General features: G+C 40.3%; 1 protein-coding gene and 1 long non-coding RNA gene across 2 annotated transcripts in view; one reads left to right on the forward strand and one right to left on the reverse strand.

Annotated features, from left to right (window-relative positions):
• Nucleotides 1-304: 304 nt before the first annotated feature.
• Nucleotides 305-3,687, forward strand: LOC121964943. Its single transcript, XR_006107429.1, has 2 exons — nt 305-396; nt 691-3,687. It is a non-coding gene; the product is annotated as an uncharacterized LOC121964943 (long non-coding RNA).
• Nucleotides 3,203-16,561, reverse strand: part of nek7 (NIMA-related kinase 7) — a 69,222-nt gene continuing 55,863 nt past the window's right edge. The window contains exons 9-10 of the mRNA XM_042515112.1: nt 8,432-8,545; nt 3,203-5,556 (exon numbers count right to left, since the gene is read on the reverse strand). Of these exons, the coding sequence (XP_042371046.1) occupies nt 5,446-5,556; nt 8,432-8,545 (225 nt within the window). The 3' untranslated portion in view covers nt 3,203-5,445. The remainder of the gene's footprint in view (nt 5,557-8,431; nt 8,546-16,561) is intronic.

A 16,561-nucleotide genomic window follows, 5' to 3' on the forward strand; every position in this document is an offset into this window, starting at 1 on the left:
AAGGTGAAGTTTCCCTTTATTTTCAATGTCCACTGTCTCAATTGGCAGTGACATGATGGATAACTTTTGCACTGTGATCTGTTAGGCTTTATCATCTAACTACCTTTATCTTTTTAACCTAAACCTAAACCAAAATTTGATAATATTTCTTCAGGGTGTTCATTTAGTTACAGTGTGGGCTCCATCCAAGGTCTGAGAGCTTCACGGACAATCACAAAAGAGCAGGGCTGTAATCTTCAGTTGTTTAATCGCATTAGTAAGAAAGAGGTGAAAAAATCAAAAACATTGAAGTTTTAACCTCAATATTATATACAGCATATAAATTCTGTTTAATACAGCCAATCTCTTTTTTCCTCCTCAGTGGTGTGAATGAAGATGTGATGCTTGAATCAGCAAGTGAGTAGACTTTGTTTTTAATAGTCTTTGAGTAAGTAACAAACAATAATCACATTCAGCAGCTACAAATGATCAATTATATTTTAGCTGTTAACTTATTACATCATCTGATTTAATGCAATGCTTCTATTCAGAATTCTGTTTTAAAGCAGGACAGTAGGCTATTTCTGCTCATAACAAGTTGGAGGTTAAAGCAACTTGAACAAAATTTGTTTGTAATATTTCACAATAAAGCGCACTGCATTGTTTGATGACTACCCAACAAATAGCACTATATTTTGTTTCTGTCTGTAGTTTATGTTAATGTGCCTCGATATGAAGGGCGCCCTTAAGACCTGCTGAAGAAGAAAGGTCCGATGGAGCAACCAAACCATGACTACTTATGTGACACGATTCTATAAAGAAGCACTGTCTTTACGCTGGCAAAAGCACGATAAAGAAAAGATAACATTGATAATGCCTTGCTTGAAAGAGGTCCAACATTTTTTTAAAGCAGTTATTTTTGATCATCGTATGAAAACCTCTGGGTCTATGGATGGCTGTGGATAAACAGTTTACCAAACAGTATAATCTTTACACTTTGTTAAATCACATTTGTAAATGTAACAGTGTAATGTATCCGAACAATGAACATTGTATCAGACCAGCTTATGCTTTGTACTTATTAATCAAAAATTAAAAACTATTTCACTTTCACCTAAGTTTTTTCTGTGTAGTCACAATGCGCCAAACTGGGAGGCTAAGACATGAAGCAAAGAACTGTAGTTCATCAGCAGAAATAAATGATTATAGCCCGGTCCAAAAAAAAAAACATTTTGGTCTCTATAGCCAATTTTGCTGTTCATGACAACTGTATGGGGGTGAATGTTTACACAACTCACTAGTTCACATTCTGTTAGTGCTTAAAGTTACGCACAATTAAGGGAGTGACAGTTTTGAGTGACAGGCTGTCTGCTAAGCATCACCTTTGGCTCACAGTCAGATCCACCCCTCACTCTTCCCCTCTCTTTAGAACAAGAGACCATAAACCAATGATGGCTAATCTAATATATTTATACAATCTATGGTAGCCACTAAAATCTAATTTATGTTCAGATGGTCTTCCATCACTAGAAAATACTGCATATTACATAAACTTTATGACCAACATAAAAGTCACTGCAGGATGTAATTATTGGAAACCAGACAAAAACGATGATTTTTGGTCAGTGTGAGATTATCTTTATCACAGTTTGTAACAGACAAAAATTGAAGTTTTAAGAGTAAACTTACCATTTAGAAGCTGTCATTTGCTAGTTTTTCTTCAAAGTGAAAAATCTAAAGTCTTGCAGTAAAGTCAGAGTAAACTGCCCTTTCACAGTGAGCACTGCTCACCAGGCCTTCAAAGTTTAGTCCTTCCATACAAATGACCCAATTGGTCCATAGCTACAGGTGTGTTGCCGCGATTGGCCAGGCTCGGTTCAGCGTTGCACCAACGTTACAGCAGGTCCTGTTTCAGTAGTGTTTTATGTCTTGGCAACCAGGTGATGAGATGTGAAACTCATGAATACCTGGTAAGAGCTCCAAGCACGCAATCTACTGTCCAAAAGGAATTTCAAAGCTTTATTACATTTAGTAAGCATACAAGGTGTTTGTGATGAGGGTCTTTAACTTGACATGAAATGTTCAGAAACAGCCAAACTATCAAAACAATAAATATTAATTGCAATAATTTGCTTTCTGGAAAACCCCAGGACTCTTCCATACCACCTTCAGAGGGCCCATGGAAAAGTAAACTGAGCCATGAGTAAAAGGCGGTGACACAGGAGAGCACATGTTCAGTAAAAACAAAAATTATCCTTAACAAGAAATGGCCATAATCCTTAAAGTGACTTTACTTAACAATCCCACCCCCCAAAAAACAAAACAAAAAAACACACCATGATCTCCATTTCTGTGTGTTCAAGCTACAGTAGGTATATATTCTGTAAAAAAGCAAACTTTTTGTCATATTTGCTGAGTTGTCACTATATCCTGACAGCAGTGCATGAGACAGATAATCTGCTTGCACCTGAACTAAAATAAACAATCAGAGAAAACGTCAATCTTCTTCGGTGAAAGTCAATGCAAGTTTTCCTCCATCAGTCTTCTTCTGTTTACTTGTCTTTACCATGTACATTGTTGTTGGCAGCACAGTGTGATTTGCATACATTAGAAACTCCTCCTGGCTATGATTGGTTGTTTTTGTTCAGATGTAGCGGATTCTTGCAAATGCCATAAGGAGCACTAGAAGCAGCAGAGGTACCATGTTTTTGCATAAATCTTCCATTTCATGTACCGCTGAGAGGTTATAGTGTAGGTTTCAGCAAATATGACAAAGTTTATTTTTTTTATAAAAGTTACTCACTGAACATTAACAGAAAACGTTATCATTACTGCACATATTTTTTTGAAGGCAACGAAACTTAACTGTGCAACACGTATTGCATGTTGTTAACTAACAAGGTGACAAATAAAAGCAAGATACATCCGTTGGGTTCAAAATCTATTACATCTTTTCAAGAGTTACTACCATCATCATCATCATCATCAGTAAAAATGTACTGTATCTGTCAAGCCAATACAAAAAGCCTCGGCATTTTTTCGTATTTTGCTGTTAAAAAACTACCAATTTCTTAAGGGAGTTCTGTACAAAATAAAAGTTAAAAATCTAAAACGTGCTTTAAATACTAAACGTTTTTGTGCTATACAGATGCTCTTGTTGAGAGAACGAAAGCATAGAGCACTAACAGCAATGTATGTGAAGAGGATGAAAATTTGAGATAAATGAAATGGAAAAAAGTTTTACTGCAATAGGGGTGAAAACAAGGTGTACAACTGCAAACAAAAATTGCAAACACTGTATTTGCAAGGTCTTAGACAAATACTATCAACACACTATCAAAATATTCTGTTAACCAAGACAAAATAACTTACATTTTCTTGCAGCTATAAGCTTTGATTTTGTATTACATGTTTATAGTATTACATGTCAATTAAAAAAAACAAACATGAAAAGCATGGGCATACATGTACAATAATTTCAATGAGCGGTTACCAGGCTATTTGATACTGTTAAAAGAGAACTCATAAGACACTGAAATAAAGTGTTATCCATCATTGTTTACTTACTATACCTTTTATGTGGTATCATTGTCATGTAAACCAGTGGTAGTCAGTGCTGGTCATTTGTGACCCACTGGTGTAAACGTTTTCACTGTAAAAAAAAAAAACCAAAAAAAAAACACATATACCACTGTTTCCTTCCTCCAAATGAATAAAGGGTCACTAAAACCCTACAGTATTAAATCTATAGGAACTTCTTCACTATGTACAGTAAAACAAGATGAGTCCCATTGGTGCTTGTTTCTTTTTCTTTTCAGTACAATTCTTTGATATACTTCCCATAAAAGATACCTTAACATATATATAAACTGCTCTCTCTATGTGTGACTTTTCTTTGGTTTCTCAACTGAGGACATAAGTTAAGTAGGCACGCTGTGATTTACTCATGACATGGACGGCTACACAAGGCAAGGATCTGCTATCTCTTCAACATACGTGTTACTTAACAAGACAACTACACTGCAAACTTACACAGCAACATTTACAATCACAACATTTTTCCACAACCTATCTGGTGGGTCAAATGCAGCCACTGGAACATGATGGAGAACTATGTGTTTCGACTTTGATTTTTCTTTATGTCTTCATTGGGTTTTTTTCAATACCTTGCTGAAGTTGAACCAAGGAGTAAATCTTTTGGTGTCAGTGACAAAGGTAAACAGCAAACGTAAAACTGCTTTTCTTGCAACTTCTCCCGCTCTTTCTAAGCTGTCAAAACAGAGACATTCTGAATTTTTCAAAGACAATACATTGGTGTCAAAATGACTTACATTCGAAGTGTTGTGGAGACATTTGCCCATGTTCTCCCCCCAGCACGTCTCTACTCTACCCTCTAAATGATCCTTCCTTTCCTAATACATTCATTAGACATGATCACCCTGCCAGCCTCCAATACCAGGGTAAAAAGTGCAACACAACAACGCTTCAACTATCAAAACACTCAGTTGTCTGTCTCTCAGTTTTGCTGGCATTGAAGGAAAAACTTATCACTCCAATTTGACTATTGTTCTCAGAGGTTCCATAGTCTCATTTACTGACCACACATCCCATGAGTGAGACTGCAACTGTTATTATCATTATCGATTAAACTACTAATTATTTTCACAATACATCTTTTAGTTTTTTAGTTTATGAAGTGTAAAAAGAAAAAGTAAAAATGCTCATCCCAATTCTTGGAGACCAAATCTTAGACATGCTTCTTTTGTCCAACCAACAGTCCCAAACCCATAGGAAAACAGCAAATCCCTCTATTAAAATAAGCTGGAACCAGCATAAGTTTGGCATTTTTACTTGAAAAAAAAAGATTAATCAATTATCCAATAGTTGACAATTTATCTTCGATTGATCTATGAAAAAAGCAGTCGTTGCAGCTGTACTCATGAGATGAACTATATATATATATATATATATGAAGAATCATCCTGATGATAGGTAACAAGTAACACTCAACACCTTTTTTTTCTTTTTTTTTACTAATTTTCCAGTATATCTGCTGTAAATAGCCAGTGCGCATGGCAGCTGCTGAAGAACGGCTTTACTTCACTACATGAAAATACAGAGGACGTACTTTTTAAAGACCGCAAATAACACATCAGTGGGTTACCATACACTGATATTCAGTGCTGTACCATTATTGAAGTCTAAGAAATGGGAGGTCCATCTAACAAAAAAAGTCTAATCTCTATAAACTTTGTCCTAGGGTAGGAAAGGTTTGGGTGTCAGTCATGTTATAGACTGTACCATCACCTTTAAAATAAATCTCTTACAAGTACTACTTATCACAAGAAGCTAAACTCTGGAGTTAGTTATTGTATAAAAGCTGACAGATGTGTACGAGTCCAGCATGAAAAAGCGAGGAGGGAAGTGGGAAGGAGTTCTGCAAGCTATATGTGTGTAACTCTGGGCTTAGCTGCCCTGTGTCAGGCTCTGCATGTGTTTGGCAATGTCGTACACGTAGGTGATGTCCGGCCTCTTCTCCGGGTCGGGGTTGATGCACATATCTACCAAGTTCCTCAGCTGGTGAAAGGGAAACAGGGGGTTGTTGGTTGGGAGGTAAAGAGAGAAATATTACAGTCAATGACAACTGAAGTGAGACTGATCTGTAAAAGAGCAGCTCCAGAAATGAACAAACCCCTGCTAACAGAGAGCCGCTCATCTTTTAATGTCCGCTAGATGAGCTGTTTCCACAAAAGCGATAACAAGGCAACAAGTAATCAAGCTGAGACAAAGATGCCAGGCTGTAAGTGCACTGATCTCTTATTGGTCTGAATCTAATATTACCTGAGCCCACACACAAACACACGCACACACACCCACATGCACATGCTGCTGCCACCCCATTGCCATCCGGAGACAGCACTTACACTTGAAGCCGAGCGAAGCGGCTGATTGGAGCAGATAGATAGACAGGCTCGCAGGCGGAACAGCCACCGCCATCATTAAAAAAGAAAAAAAAAAAAAGAAGAGAATAAAAGATGGAGAGGAAAGAGGAAAAAAAATAACATCTACGCAAGGTCGCTATGGTAACCGTCTTCCGACTTCCTGGCCGCTGTTGCGTGGCACCGGCTTGGACGAGTTCTCGTCAGCCGCTGTGTTTATGTGTGTGAGAGAGAAAGATGCAAATTCAGACAGTCTGAGAATTAGTCCCACAGAATGGAGATGGAGATGGAGTGGGGGGGGGGAGGGTCAGGTGGAGGGGGGGGGGGGGAGAGGCTGGGGCTTCTTTGCATGGCGAGTGGGACGGGGGAGTGTCAGGTGGAGGGAGGGGGGAGTAGAAGCTGGTGAAGGGAGGCGTGGGGGGGAAGCATAGACGGAGATGGTTAAAATGACACAACAAAGATGAGCAGCTGACAGTTTGCTGCCGATCCTTCAGGAGCATTGTTTACATCCAGACAGGCGCTGCAGGCACCCCCCTCATCTCCATCTCTCCATCGCCCTGTCTCTCGCTCTATCATTCCCTCTCTCTTTCGCTTTGTCTCCCTTTCTCCTGGATGGGGGTGACATGTGGGGCAACGCAGAAGCTCAGCGTGGTGTGTGTGTGTGTGTGTGTGTGTGTGTGTGTGTGTGTGTGTGTGTGCGTAGAGAGCTCTTGTAGCAAAATATACACTTGCACAATTGCTCTTGCACATAGAAAAAACACACATAGACACTACAGAGGCTGGAGACACATTGCAATTAGCCTTTATCAGCCTAATGAAGTAAATACCACAGTATGATAAAAGCTTCTCATCAGGGTTTACGAATGACTAAAGAGAAACGAATCAGGAAAGCCACTTAAAATTAGCCACGGTGGACTTAAGTGTGCAGACACTCTGAAAGCAGAGTGGAAGGCATGCAGTTAAAGGACACAATAGATTGTGCACTTTTTTTGCTTTAAGGACTGTAGCTGTTTGTTTCCAGCCCCATACCTAGATAGCATGTATGCCTTTAACTAGATATGTGTGTAAATACAAATACATGTTTGATGCAGTTATGCCAAAAGGTCTTAGATCTTTAAATGTATTTTTCCTCACGCTCAAGGAACTCATTTGTTTTCTTTCATTTCCATCCTGCCATGAAACCAACATAACAAAAATGCAACTTCACCCAAAAACAATGTATGTTCACCTCAATGGATTAAACAACTTTAACAAGTTCAAATATTGCAGACAGATCTTCCTTCAGTTCAGAGAAGAATAACTTAATTAATTACCAGTAGATATAAACTGGATCACCATGAAGTCGTGCGAACAACAACAGTCACTTCTAGACAACGAATTATGTGAAACCAGTAAGCTAGGAACTGAGATATATAGTGGAATACAGTGGCCCAATCTCCCTGGCAACTCTGCCGTGCTTATCTTATTTACTGTGTTGCTTTATTAGTATCTTTGATAAACCAAATTTACCAGCATGGAAGTTAAGCAACATATTGAAGGCACCTAAAAACACTCAATATCTGTCTTAGCGTGTGCTACATTTGCAATATTTACAGCACTTAACCTCACATGCTAACTGATGGAGTCTGGTAGCTTCGAGATAACAGCTTCAGATTCCGGTCGAAAAGAGTTGTCTGACAGGAAGGCATTGAAAATACTGACAATTTTTTTTTTTTGGTGGCTAGGAACTAACCAATCGAGGCAGAATTCATACAGCTGTATTAATTGTTTACTATGAAGTAAATGCAATAACTCACAAAGCTTTAGTGTGCTCATAACAAAGCACAGTGTCACTGCTAAATGGATGTAATGCCTGCAGTGTATATGCGTGTGTGCCTTTGAGTTTTTGCACGTGTGTGCACTTTGTTTAATGCATTTAAGAAGAAAAAAGACAGAAAATGTTAGAGAAAAAAATGCCACCCACACAAAGAGGGCATGCAAACACAAAGCCATGCGTCACCAGCAATCAGCAATAAGGCAATCTTTAACCACAGCCCGACTATATTACATTTTTGTGCATGGGTAAGTCTACGCAGAACTACAGCAGATGATTTAACATTTAGTAAGAGAAACATGACACTCCAGCCCATTCAGTTTCACCCCACTTTGTAGCATGCCCACATGCTTTTGATATGTGCATTTAATTTTCAAATGGTTAAAGTCATAGCCGGTCTTTTGATCACAAAGCAATATCATACTGTGCTGTAGCTCAGACAGCTGGGTGGATTTCACTTACATATAAAAAAAAATACTTTAATGGTCAAAACAAGTAAAAATCAGCAAACTGGTACGGCAAAGACAAACCGGCCACTACTGCTTAAAACAGTAGTTCACTTATATAAATGCTTTATCATAAGATATTAAGATTTTTCTCTTAGAGGAGTTCAGTGGTTGAGAGATGTTTCCTTTTCAAACTTTGAGCAGATCAGTATCTACTTACCATAGCAGTGAAAGGGGACTGGTACAGTACTTACCTCCTCTGAGTAGTGATCTGAGGGAAGAGGGGGATAGTCACACTGTTCTATCTTCTTACAAAGGGAGTAAAGGTTCATCTTATCCCCATAGAACGGACTCTGCAGGGCTGCCATCTGAAATACAAAGATGTGAGGAAACAGAGACAGGAAATGTAGGGAGAAAGAAGGGAAAGACAATAAGACAGAGTGTTACAGAAAGTAAATACATAAAACACTTCAACAGGTGCTACAGTATGTTAGAACAGTTCACTGCTATCAAGGTATATGACTTATTGATTAAAGCAGGTTGCGAGAGACAATAAAAACAAGTCGATTCACTGTATGTCCAAAGTTTTGTGTACACATCAAATCAGTACACACTTACTTATGTTTTTGTTGTGGAATGAGCTGTGGTCTAAAATTCAAGTGGACCAAAACAGAAAAATCCACAAAAGCTTCTCTTAGCTTATGCGTTTTCCTCTAGTGTGGTAGTCCTTTCTGCTGCACTGCTTCGAAAACTTAGAGATATAGAGTTATACAGAGATATAGAGACATAGAGTTGAGAAAGGAAGAGGAGAGAGTGAGAAGAAGGGTGCAGGCGTATGAGAGGGAAGAATTTTTCAGTTTGCTGGAGCAGCGAGAAAACTGTATCCTCTGGAAAACAAATGCAAGCAAGCAGAGCAGAGGCAGATGGGAATGGTAAGGAAGAGTGAAAAGGATGAGGAGACTTTTGCTGAGTGGAAATAGGTGAAGAATCCCTCCCGCCTGTCTCAGAATAGAAAATATAGCATGCCATTTCTGCCACGGTTAGCAACTGACTCACTTTTTATTGTTTAAATGTGCATGCAGACAGTGAAGTCTGCAGCCCGCTTGCATAACAAGCACAGTGAAATTCTTATTTTTCTGATTCAATGCTTTCGAAATAAATACTGCGTTAGGCTTATGTGTTTGGGCAAATTGCTTAACTAATGATAAATAAACATGGTTGGAGGAGCTGTCAGTGTTGATGATGATGAGCTGCTCGGAGATGCTGGAGCTTGTTGACTTGGTTTTCATTTATTTACATAGTATTACATAGGAAGCATTGGGTTGCAGTGTTTGTATAACTAACATGATATCAAGGGATGTATAAAGAGATATTTCTGGTCAGAAATAGGCCTTGTCTTATGCAAAGGTTTGCACAGTCAAGTATGTATGTGAAATCCATATACCAATTACATGCCCTTCATCTGTTTTAGAGCATTTCTGATCTCCCTGAAATGTTGTAGTAAATCTCCATGAATTCCAGAAGACATAAAGTGTCTTTCTGGACCAATATGAAACAGGATCTGTGGCCATTAATACAGTCATTGCTCAAAGGTTTCTGATTTTCTCCCAGCCTCTATCTGCAGTTTTGCTTCAGCAGGAATTTTAATCTTGAATGTGATCTTGATGAATGTTTCATCTTCAGGAGCACGCACAGTTATAAAATGATACAACAAAGAATATAGTGTACAGATGATTTTTTTTTTTTTTTTTACACATTATTATTTTTACTTCCTTAACCAAGGGTCCCACAATAGTACTGGAGAATGTACAGTATGTGTTTGACAGCTTGTTAATTGCTAGTGTTAAGGAAAAAGACAATGTATCCACATATGGATCCAAATGGAATCCATCCATACAGAATACAGCAGGTTAGTGTGAATCTGCCACCTTCCACACAGAAGACACTCAATACTGCTGTGTAAATATTACCATAAAGGAGACACAGAATAAGAGGAGCTGTCTTTTAGTTACAATAGATGACAGGTAACCCTGTGCCATCGAGAGTATAAACATTTTTACAGCACCTGAGGACAACATCATCTGATTTCTAAGCATTGCATCGCAAATAGTTGCATTTGTCTGAGTTACAGAGACAAATTAGAGGGGCACTTGGAGGGAACAGAAACTCTGCTAAGGCTAATAGTCCAATCTTAAATGACTTGAAAATCTGATATAATTCCAGAACTATTAGAATTATGTAAAGCGAGCACTTTGTCTGGGTTAACATTAGTCAGTATATGCTGGTTGTTTTTTTTTTTTTGAAAGCATCGCATGTAGTTTTTCTGGCAGATTAAAATACCAATGGCTAAAATGTCCTGTGGTAAACACACCAAATAAATGAATAAATCTGTTAGTCCACCAAAGCCATATAAGTGTGTCCCTGCCTCTTGAGAGCTTCGACAGTATTCGAGGCAAAGAGTGTGCTTGGTGTGGGTGACGGCATCACGGATCATGTCCTCTAGGTAGACCTTTAGCACAGCAGGTTCCTTCGTAGATAAGACCAGAGATACGCTTCCCCTCGATGAGCCAGACAGCTGTTAACACAGAAGACTTTACCTCTCTTCTTCTGTGATTAGTCACTTTGTTCAGTGGACCGCTTCTTTATTCAGGGTATAGTATTTTAAAACTATTTAATTTGACGACTCAGAATACAAAGTGGATCACAGTATTGCTGGGTTTTTTTTTCGTATTTCTTGCTGTTTATATGTAGGTTATTATATGACCAGTAGTTATTCTACATAGGTGAAATTCTTGAATATCTTAAGTTACTTTCTTTAGTTACTATATTTAGTTACTATAAGTACTTTCTGTATGAAGTTTGAGCAATCACGTGTGTAGGCTACCCAAGAGGATTACTGGTACCTGTGAATGTGGATTGTGACAGGGAGTCATCGCATTTCCACAGTGAGCTAGGTTCGTCATTACTCAACTTTACAATTTAATGGATATTAAGATGTATGGTATTTTAAGGCCAAATATCCAATCTCGAGATTTTAATGAAAATTGTGTGTTTATCAGCCCTGAGATTCAGATTTGCTTCAAAAGAATGACATGGGTTCTTGCTTGGCCCATCCTTCCATCAAGCTTCATGAAAAAGAGGCCAAAAGTTTTTCCCTAATTCTGCTGACAAACAGAAGGAACCAAAGGTCACTTTAAGGTCCAGAGCACAGGGGTTAATGGTGTTTACCGGCAGAAATGGTATATAATATTCCTGACTATGTTTTCATTAATTGTTGTTCTACAGTAGCTCAGATTGGACTAAGCAAACACTGGCTGTAGACAGGACCATTTGTATTTTTGCATCAGCCATCACACTTCTCCTATATGCAATCTGCAGTCTCACTGCTATACGCCACTAAATCCTACACACTGGATCACTTAAAGCAACTGCTTGCAGAGTGCAATTAAAAATGTTATTTGTCAATTGGCCTCTTCGTCAGCTCACCCACAACGTCTGGCGAACTATTAATACTAACACAAAAAATTCTTGCCAGCTGGAGATTGCCTCACTTTGTTGCATGTAGCTACAAATGTAACCCTTTGACATTGCTCAAAAAGTGCCAAGCACATCACCAACTTGTAGGCGGCTTCTTCATTTTAGTCTTCACTAGAAAATGTGTCAAACACTGACTGCACAGAGACAGAAAAGTTCTTGTTCCCTATCGGGGCAGATTTTGACAGAGTCCCTGTCACAGCTTCCAGTGGGAAGTCAAGATGACTGCAGTAGAATCTCAGTGGGCCGTCTCTCCTCTGGACATAATCTGGCAGCGCACATTCATCCGTGCACTTAATCAAACACTCACATTAATACAGTATATCCTCACAAAAACACTTGAAGACCAACTAAAGAGGATCTCCCTCTCTTTCTCCCCTTGGACACCTCTCTCCCTCTGCTCCAACAATTACGAGGGAGACTGGCACAGCAGGTGGCTGACAGTGATGAGATGTGTGAGGAAATGCGTATTCCTGTGTGTGTCAGCAATGATGCGCTTCCATTAGCAACAAAGCCTCATATCTGTAACCTAAGATTTCAGATTTGATTCTGCAGCGATGGAAAGACGCGCATTCAAATTATCAGTCCAGTATTTTTCTGTTACATTGAAGACAACAGTCGCTGCGACAATATTTATACGACAATTAGAATTTGGACTTTTTTGATTGCCTAAAGCTCCCTCAATTAAAATCACCAGCTAATTTGTGACTGGCTGCAGCCTATCAATACATCAATACATCAGTCTGGTGAGGTAAGAAAAAATTGGATTTTATCATCAGACGTCCACCACTGAGGTCAACAGACATCTTGCTTGCTCTAACTTAAAATACTGATCAATGTCTGACAAACGAACTGAGAGCTCTCAGTAAACAAGAGGGGCAGTGCCAGGCAGGCTCCTTCAAAAATGGTATGAGTGCCCATGTTTGCCCCCCCCAAAAAATGCTAACTGCCCTCAGTAAAAGTTCACTTCAGTGACTTGGAAAGGACCAAGTGGGAAAAAAACACTCTTAATTGCTTGGTAATAAATATATATATTCACCTTTTAGTACTGTATAACAGGTAGTGTGGTCGTCTGGGGGCTCTATAGTGTTTCCTGAAACTATAAATGTCTCAGTAAGCGAAAGGAAAAAGCGTGTGAGACAGAAACACACAGAGAAAAAGAAGAAAATCACCCAGCTACAGACACCAGGAGGCAAAGGGTTAAACAAGACCCCATCGTATTTTCATGCATCTTCTGCTTTTGACAGATGAAAAATGTCAACTGTCCTGTTTGTATTTGGGAGTTTTTGCACTATTCATCTGCTTCATTAGTGCCTGCTGCTCCTAGCCCCTGACAGCTGCCGGCCCCCTGCGCTCAGCGCACACACACACACACACACACACACACACACACACACACACACACACACACACACACACACACACACACACAACACACAAAAAACCCTTTTTTTTTCAGACTGTGTCGTCGCAATGGGTTAGATGATTGACTCACTCTCTGACCTCTGAGGCCCTGGTGAGTATGAGACTGTGTGTGTGAGTGAGTGTGTGTGTGTGTGTGTGTGTACGGTTCATTGATATTCGAGAGACATACAATGCACACGCATGCCTGCTGTCTGTCTAAGGGGTGTGAGCTGCTGGTGGCATAACACACGCACATACATACACACACACACACACACACACACACACACACACACACACACACACACCCTCTCTCTCTCTTCTCTCTCCCCCTCTCTCTCTCTCTCACTCCTCTCCACCCTCCCTCTCTCTCTCTCTCTCTCTCCCTCTCTCTCTCTCTCTCTCTCTCTCTCTCTCTCCTCCCTCTCTCTCTCTCTCTCTCTCTCTCTCTCTCTCTCCCGCCTTTGTTCCTCGGCTCTTCTTCAGCTGGCCAGGCTGTGCTCTCCCCAGCCCAGGCATGTAAAGCCAGCATCCCTGTCCGTGTAAAAGGTCTGGATGGGGCCTTCCAGCGTAATTAACACTGATCCCGCTCTCTCTCTTTCCAGCTTCTCTCCCTGTACACCAATTAAAAGGAGCTGCGAGAGGCTCCTGTATTCTCCCTCCATCCCCCCTTTTATCCCTGGAGCCCTTCCAGCCTGCGACCCAAGGGTTTCTCACAAGTTCTAGCTTACTCATTTACAAACGCACACACATACACACAATTATGGGCGCGTGCTACATCAAAATAAACACCTAAATGTTAACACACAAATGCAAAATAGAGGCATATTTTGTATTCTCTTTCTTTCATCCCCTCTCTCTCTCTCTCTCTCTCTCTTTCTCTCTGTCTCTTTCTCTCTCACACACACACACACACACACACAGTACAAGTGAGGAAAGCATGACTTTTTTATGTGCTCATTGGTCCTTCATGTGGTTTTATGATGATATATTAATCAAGGCAATAAGCCACAGTGTAGGGACAGTCATTAAAAATATACCTTCACCCAGTGGAGTCATCACTCCTCTACTTCAACACACCAAAAATATAAGAAAGATGAGAAGAAGAAGAATGGACGGATGAACTAAAAGTGCCAGATTGTTCCGGAGGGTTGAACTTTTGAGGAAAAATGATAAAGGATGTTTTTTTATGTGCCCGTCTTGCTGCAGCTTTACTGTGAAAAAGTGTAAAAATGTTGGATTTTGGGTTGCGAAAACAAAAGGAATGGATAAAAAATTTGGGGTATACAATTATTTGCTTACTTCCTGAGCGTTAGTTAGGTCAATGCCACTCTTGTGTCTGTCTTTTAAATACCAAGCTACAGCCAGCAGCCTGTTAGCTTAGCATACAAGCTGGAACTAGTGGGAAACAGCTAATCTGGTTCCATCTAAAGGTAACTAAAATCCACCTACAAGCGCCTCTGAAGTTCACTGATTAACACGCTATATATTGTTTGTAATACACATATGGCCAAGACACACCAACCCACATCAAAGAACTAGTGGCGACTAGGCCAACTGTTGCAGCGCTTATATCTTGGCAAAAATATTGCACCTGAACAGACTACAAAGACTACAGCCAACAGCCAACTGACACTGATTCAACATACTGAATCAACCGATTTATAATAGATCCATGGAATCAACCAAGAAACTGCGGGCAACAGCCAACTAGTGCCAATGGTGCGGGACACACACCACGGGCGACAAATGATGACTGATGGTACATCATTTAACAACAGTCAACTGTAGGATTAGTGAATCAGGGCCCATACAATATCCAAAGTGTAAAAATGACAATTTGTGGTTTTACAGGGACTTTTTGACTTCATATTTAATGGATTGATTTGACATTGATCTCAGCCTGTTCATGTAACTCACAGCAAAAAGCTATAGGTGTAAAACCAAACTACTCCTTTAAATAGCCAGGAGTTTTCAAAGATTTTTTCTTGGCTTTTTGCTTTTATTCAGATAATTCAAGTATGAAAGGGGGAGAGAGAAAGGGGACGACATGCAGCAAAGAGGCAAGGCAGGAATCGAACCTGCGGCCGCTGCAGCGATGACTTAGCCTCTGTACATGGGGCCCCTGCTCTACCAACTGAGCTACTAGGCACCCCAGCCAGGAGTTTTAAAAAAATGGATTTGCTGTGGACTCATAAAAGTATAACTGAACTGAAAGCTCTTTTACCAAATGTTATTAATGATTTAAGCTAAAGGCAGAGAGAAGGATGGGAGGCATGGATAAGACAGGTTATGGATTAGTAAATACATACAGGTAGGGTAAAAAGACCTAACATATTCAACACAAATGGGTCGGATAATTTGTTAGATTTGACAAACCTTATACTAACACTGGCAGGAGGAACATCAACACAGCAAAGCCTACACATATTATATGAAGAAGATAAAAGGAGACTAATGCTATCCACAAGCAGCAGCCTTAACCTTCAAAAACCCCACTCCCATTTTCAAAAACATACAGAGAGCTAGCCACAGGGCCAACTCATCACATGCAAACGCCAGCTGCTGAGAACCCAGCATTTTTGGGTCTCATAAAACTAACAGCAAAACAAAAGGGGAGGGAGAGGAATGAGGCAGGAGGCATGAGACATTGGCACAGTCAGAGGTAAGGATGGCTGAGCTCCTACAGGAAGGAGACACATTCCAGTAAAGCTTTTCCAAGATATTCTCCTCCCTGCTAACCTTTATAAAACACAGCAACCACAAAACATCCATAAAGCTGGAGACCTATAGTGTGTGTGTAAAATGCATATATTTCACACAGAACACGCAGAGAAATGGGGTGAAAATGGGAATATGAGATGGTTCTGAGTGAGAGCAGGAGCTGAGAGCACTAAGAGACCACATCTCATTGACTGGCGTGCGACCAGATCCCCTCCTAACCTTCCTGGTCACCCTGGGAGACGACTGCTCCGGCTGCAGCATCCCTGTTTACCACGGTGTAGGAGGTTTGGGTGAGGGGGCACAGGGCAGGGTCAGGTGATATAATGAGGTTGGACACGAAGAGAACGGGATCAAACAGAATGGGAGATGAAGATGGACGCAGATACAATGACCAGGTATCGACGGACGGACCCTTCGGACCTTAACCCAACCCCCAGGCGCGAGAATGAAAAATGCAGGCTCTCTCAAATGGAGCTGTTTCACACATAAGCAACCAAAACTCCCTGGGACAAATACACAAAAACATACAATCCTCGGCCCCTACTGTATGTTCAGAGTGAAATCAATGAGTACCAAAGGGATCAGGCGTGGACATCTATGTGAATTCCTTATGCCTGAAGGTTAAGTGAGGAACAGGGGAGGCATACGGAGGGGAACATAGCAGAGGGGAGTAGAATAGAGCAAAGCGGGATGGAGGAGAGAGTTTTGGTGAGAAAGAGATT

The sequence above is a fragment of the Plectropomus leopardus genome, chromosome 3 (assembly GCF_008729295.1).
Source record: "Plectropomus leopardus isolate mb chromosome 3, YSFRI_Pleo_2.0, whole genome shotgun sequence".
Taxonomy (NCBI): domain Eukaryota; kingdom Metazoa; phylum Chordata; class Actinopteri; order Perciformes; family Serranidae; genus Plectropomus; species Plectropomus leopardus.